The following is a 5,661-nucleotide window of genomic DNA, read 5'->3' as shown; positions in this document are numbered from 1 at the left end:
AGTTCCTGAACCAACCATAACCAGCCTAAGAAAACCTGTACACAATCTTTTTCTCCTCTTTTTGTTTTGTTTTGTTTTTGTTTTGAGACAGGGTTTCTTTGTGTTACAGTTCTAACTGTCCTGAAACTTTGTAGACCAGACTGGCTTCAAACCCACAGAGATCAGCCTGTCTCTGCCTCCTGAGTGCTGGGATTAAAGACATGTGCCACCACCACTCAGCTTCTCTCTCTCTCTCTCTCTCTCTCTCTCTCTTCAGGGCCCCATTGGTTAGCTTAGAACTCACTCTGTAGACCATGCTGGCCTTGAACCCACAGAGATTTTCCTGCCTCTGCCCCCCAAGTGCTGGAATTAAAGACCTGCATCGCCACACCTGGCCAACTTTTTCTTATTTTTCTTATTTTATTTTTTGGTGCTTGGATGGAGTCCAGGACCTAAAGCATTCTAGGAAAGCTCTGTCCCAACGAGCTATATCCCCGTCTCTCAATGATGTTTCTCTATGTGCATTTTTTTTGTTTTTGTGGGGTTTTGTTGTTGTTATTGTTGTTTATGTGTATGAGTGTTTTGCTTCCATGTGTGTATGTGTATCACATACATGCCTGATGCCCATGAAGGTCAGGAAAGGGCATTAGATCCCCTGGAATGGGAGTTACAGATGGTTATGGCTTCAGATCCCCTGGGGGTATTGTTACTCGAAGCTGTAGGTTGCCCAGTGTGAGTGCTGCTAGAAGCCAGACTCAGGTCCTCAGCAAGAGCAGCAGGCACACTTACTTACCCACTGAGCGCCTCTCGGACCCTCTATGTGCAGTTTTCAAAGTTTGGAAAGCTTTAAAATGGTTTTCCTGGTGCTTGGTTACTGCTCGTGGTAGAGTGTGAGCTTAGTTACTGCATTTGCAGAGTTTGTGGCCATTATTTCTTTAGGTAGGTTTTTCTGCACTAACCTTTCTTTTCTTTTCATGGGACATGGTGAGAGAATCCCAGAACTTTAGGTATGTCCCCAAGGCTCCACTTCCCTAGTTCTCTGCCCTCCAGGTGTACTCTGTTCCTCTGCCCTAGGCCTACACAAACCACCTGTTCCCATCAGATGAGATCCAATGCACTGTGGCTTTCAGACTGAAGAATTCTGCTTGTTTTGAGATTGTGTCTTTGTGTAGTCCAGGCTAGCCTTAAACTTGCTTCTTAATGGTGCTTCCTCCACCTCTGGAGTGAAATCGCAGGCTAGCACCAGCATGCCTGGCTCCCCTCAGTTTCTGTTGGGCTGTGAAGTTTCTGTCTCTGCCTGGTGGATTGTGGTTACTGCACTGTCTTAAAGTCTTCCAAGATCCCCATGGCCCATGACTAAGTTCTGTCTGTCTGGGAACCAGAGCAGCATCTGAAGCTTGTGTTTCTAATTAGATGTTTGCTTTGGCCAGCCTGGTACACAGTGGGTTCCAGGACAGTCAGAGCCACATAGTGAGACACTGTACTGGGGGGAAAATGCTTCAGTGGAACAGAACGGGTTGGAAATTTGAGTGACTGCCACAGCGTTCTGCTGTGCACCACGGTCACATGACTTCTAGTCGGTGTGCCTCATTTTAAGTTTGGCTGTTTGAATAGCAATGTAGCCTACAAGGTTCAAAAGTGTAAAGAATATAATGTATCCAATGTATCAAAAGTGTAAAGAATATAAGAAGACAAGAATATTGGACAAATCAACACAACAGCCATAGCCAATTATCTTCTTTTATTATTGTTGTTGTTTTATGTTGCTGTTTGTGTTTCAAGATGGTTTCTCTGTGTAGTCTGGAACTTGCTTTGTGGACCAGTTCTCTGACCTTGAACTCAGAGGTTCACCTACCTTTGCTTCCTGAGGGCTGAGATGAAAGGAGTGTGCTACCACCACCTGACATCTCCAAATACTTTTATATAAAAAAAATGCATGAAATACCCTGTTTTGTCATTTCTAGGAATCATATTTTTTTAAAGGTTTTTTTCTTTTCTGTTAAGCAATTGATGGCAAACTTGATCTCGAAGTTAGTGGTCCCATCCACAGAACCCTGTCAACCACAGTTCTACACCTGTAGTGCTGTCTTTCCTTAAAATTTAATTTAATTTATTATTACTGGGCTTGGCTTACCATGGTGAACGTGCAGAATTCAGAAGAAAACTTTGTAGAGTTGGTTTGTAACTGGAGACTGCTCTTTTGTTTCTCGGCCACTCAGACCCAAAAGAGTCACACAGACACTGTATTAATTACAATACTGTTGGGCCAATGACTCATACATATTTCTAGCTAGCTCTTACATCTTGAATTAACTCATTTATATTAATCTGTGTATTGCCATGAGGCTGTGGCTTACCAGATAAGGTTCTGGTGTCTGTCTCCTTCGGCAGCTACATTGTGTCTCTCTGACTCCGCCTACTCTCTCTCTGTATCTTTTCGAGTCTGGCTATATGGTGTCCTACTATAGGCAGAAGCAGCTTCTTTATTAACCAATGATAATAAAACATATTCAAAGCATGCAGAGGGGAATCCTATATCATTGGCTCTTTCCTTTTACCCTTACAGTTCCAGGGATTGAATTCAGACTTCACCCACTGGGTCATCCTATCCTTTTTGTTGTTTCTAATGAAACTAGATATTCAGATTCTGAAACATCCTTTAAATAACGTTTTAAAATATTTATTATCATTATTGTGTGTCCATGTGTGTGTACATGTACATGACATATGTGTGTGGACATATGCTTGGAGGTCAGAGGACAACTTTGTGAGATTAATTTTCTTCCACGTTTTCATGGGCTCAGGGGGTGGAGCCCAAGCCACAGGCTTGCCCTGAAGCTCTGCTACCCATTGAGCCATCTCACTGGCCCAGAAGTGTCTATTAGCCACCGTGCTTTCCGGCACCCTTGTTATTAGCAGCAGCCACTTGTGGGTTAATAGTCACATTTTCATCTGTTATATTTAAAAGTAAGGAATATTCTCCTTATAACTGTGTCACGTTTTATTCAGTGGCATAGCAAGTGTTATCATCCCCCAGACCTTCTCCCCAAACCCTCCTTTCTGTGTGTTTTGTTTTGTTTTGTTTTGTTTGAGGCAGCGTCTCATGTAATACAGGCTGGCTTCAGACTCAAATGCAATTGAGGATGACTTTGAACTCTTGATCTTTCCTCCTCTACCTCCCAAGAGCCGTGATTACAGGCATGGATGACCATGCTCAGCTTACTCCGTGCTTCCCATTAAATATATTTACATTTTGTGTTTTTGCTGTAGCAGGTTTTTCCATGCTCATGTCACTTTGATGTAAAACAAATTTTCTGATACATTATTAAGTATTGGTTCTGCTGAAGGTTTTCTATATCCAGTTGCTCTGTTCTAGGATATCTCCAGAGCAAAACCCCGGGTAAGAACTGGGGTGGGGACTCTTGTAGGGGTGTATGCAGGAGCAGTAGGGCAGGAGGAAGTGACCAGTTGTACTAAACCGTCACAGAAATTCCGGGGGTACACAACTGGCTCCAGATGGGTCTCTGTCCAGTGGTGCAGTAGAACTGTATGGGACAGAAGGGAAGTTCTTCCTGCCCACAGCACTGGTCCTGTGAGGGTCTTGGGTACAAGCCTCCGTATTCTGGGGTTGGTGTCACCTTCTTCTATGGAGAAAGCTACAAGGCCTCGGGAAATTCATCAACTCACCCACCATACTTGAATTGGAGCCTAGCACTAATGAGTGATGGGAAAGGCTCCTCTCTGCCCACGATCCTGCTCAGTCAGCATTACCATCTCCTCCTCAAGACTTGCATCACTCACCAGGTCCCCAGGGTGATGTTATGTACTCTGCGTGTTCCAGGAATGTCTGGATCATAGAAGAGCATGGGCAAACTTGCTCCTGCACCCAGTGGAGCTACTCACGCATTAACAATTGTCCGAGTCTCTCTGAAGGTTTCCCGAGATGCCACATTTTCAAAGAGAAGGTAGACTGGTGGGTGCCAGGGACCAGGTTGGGAATTAGGGGTCAGTGTGACAGATGTCCAGTATGGGAAGATAGAGAGGCCAGGAGAGAAGGTAGGGATGGCCACACAGCAGGGTGAGCATGTTATCTTAATTTACATAAAGTTTGGGACGGCTCCACAGTTGATCACAATTGACATGTTTTTTTCTAGACACTACACTTCACATTGCTATGCTCAGGGTAGGAGTCAGTTCACACCAACTTCTGTGTTGTGCTCCCCACCCCTTCATGCAGCTTTGCTGGAACATAACTGGGCTGGAGCCTCATTTCTGGGGCTGGAGAGACGGCTCAAAGGTGAAGAGCGCTTGCTGATCCTGTAGAGGGGATCCATATTGCATGACTCACAACGGCTCATAACTCGATCTCCAAGGGAATCTGATACTCTCTCTTGGCTTCCTTGGACACCTTAACACACATGGCATACACAGACACATACACATAAATAATAATACAATTTTTTAAGAAGAGCCCCATTCCCCCATAAGAATCGAGAAGTCTGACCTATTGTGCTTCACCCCGCAGGTGACCTATGGCTCTTTTGACTACACCTCACTGCTCTACCTATCGGATTACTCAGAGGACTTCGGCGGAGGGCGCTTCGTGTTCATGGAGGAAGGGTCCAACAAGACAGTGGAGCCCAGAGCTGGTAGGACACAGGCTGGTGGGTTGTCCTAGGGTATGGGATGCAGGTCTGTAGCTCAGCTTTAGGACATTTGTAGATGTTCGTAAGCACACACACATATACACACACACACGCATACACATACACATACACACACACACATACACACACGCATACACATGCACACACATTTACACACACATACACCTGTTTTGAGACCCCCAGGCCCTGTCTAGGGCTGTCTGGTGGTCAGGACCCAGCCTGTTCCCTAGATGGGGGTAAAGGCTGATGGACTGTGCCAACCTCTGGTTTCACTGACTAGGGTAAGTACGGCATTAGGCACACTGCCTTTTAGAAGCCTTGTCAAAACATAAACTATAGAAAGAACAAATATCTAGTTTCATAATGAGCTTCCTAGAGTCATGACAATGGCCATCCCTGGGTGCATTGTTCCTTTCCTTTTATCTGCTTTGGCCTCTGCCCAGCCTGGCACTCAGAACTATTAAAGCCATTCACACACGCCCAAAGCTCATTATGAGACTCATAATGAGTTATAACTCTTCAAGGGAAGAGTCCTGGGGAGCCAGGCAAGGTTCCTGCCAGTCACCTCAAATCCCAGCTCTGGCCGCCCATGAGACACACACTTGGGGCCTTCTGACCAGGGACTCACTGAGCCTTAGTGACCAGGGTTTTATTGCATGTTAGTAAGGAGAGCATGGATGATGCCCCCAACCCATGGAACTCTCTAGCCTGCCCCGGGCCCTACTGTAAATCATGTAGCTGCCTAGACTCTGTGGTGGGGCCCCCAGCCCAGGTCAGCAAAGACTGCCATCAGTCCTTTCTCTGAAGTAGGTAAGGTGTGGTCAGTCAAGCGTTAATTTGTCCCCACCCTGTGCTGCAACCCCAGGTCACCCTTTAGGGGTCCCAAGCACTCTGAACTGAAAGCCAGCAAAGCTCTGGTCACCTGTCGCTCAGGGACTATGAGGACATGGGGAGACATTCGGGATTGGTTACCTGTCGCTCAGGGACTATGAGGACATGAGGAGACATTCGGGAT

General features: G+C 45.9%; 1 protein-coding gene across 1 annotated transcript in view; it reads left to right on the top strand.

Annotated features, from left to right (window-relative positions):
- Ogfod3 (2-oxoglutarate and iron dependent oxygenase domain containing 3) overlaps nt 1-5,661 on the top strand; it is a 24,927-nt gene that overhangs the window by 16,850 nt on the left and 2,416 nt on the right. The window contains exon 8 of the mRNA XM_005350912.2: nt 4,505-4,628. Coding sequence (XP_005350969.1) covers nt 4,505-4,628 — 124 coding nt within the window. The remainder of the gene's footprint in view (nt 1-4,504; nt 4,629-5,661) is intronic.

Source organism: Microtus ochrogaster, chromosome 7 (assembly GCF_000317375.1).
Source record: "Microtus ochrogaster isolate Prairie Vole_2 chromosome 7, MicOch1.0, whole genome shotgun sequence".
Lineage (NCBI taxonomy): Eukaryota > Metazoa > Chordata > Mammalia > Rodentia > Cricetidae > Microtus > Microtus ochrogaster.
This window is presented reverse-complemented; position numbering and strand designations above follow the sequence as displayed.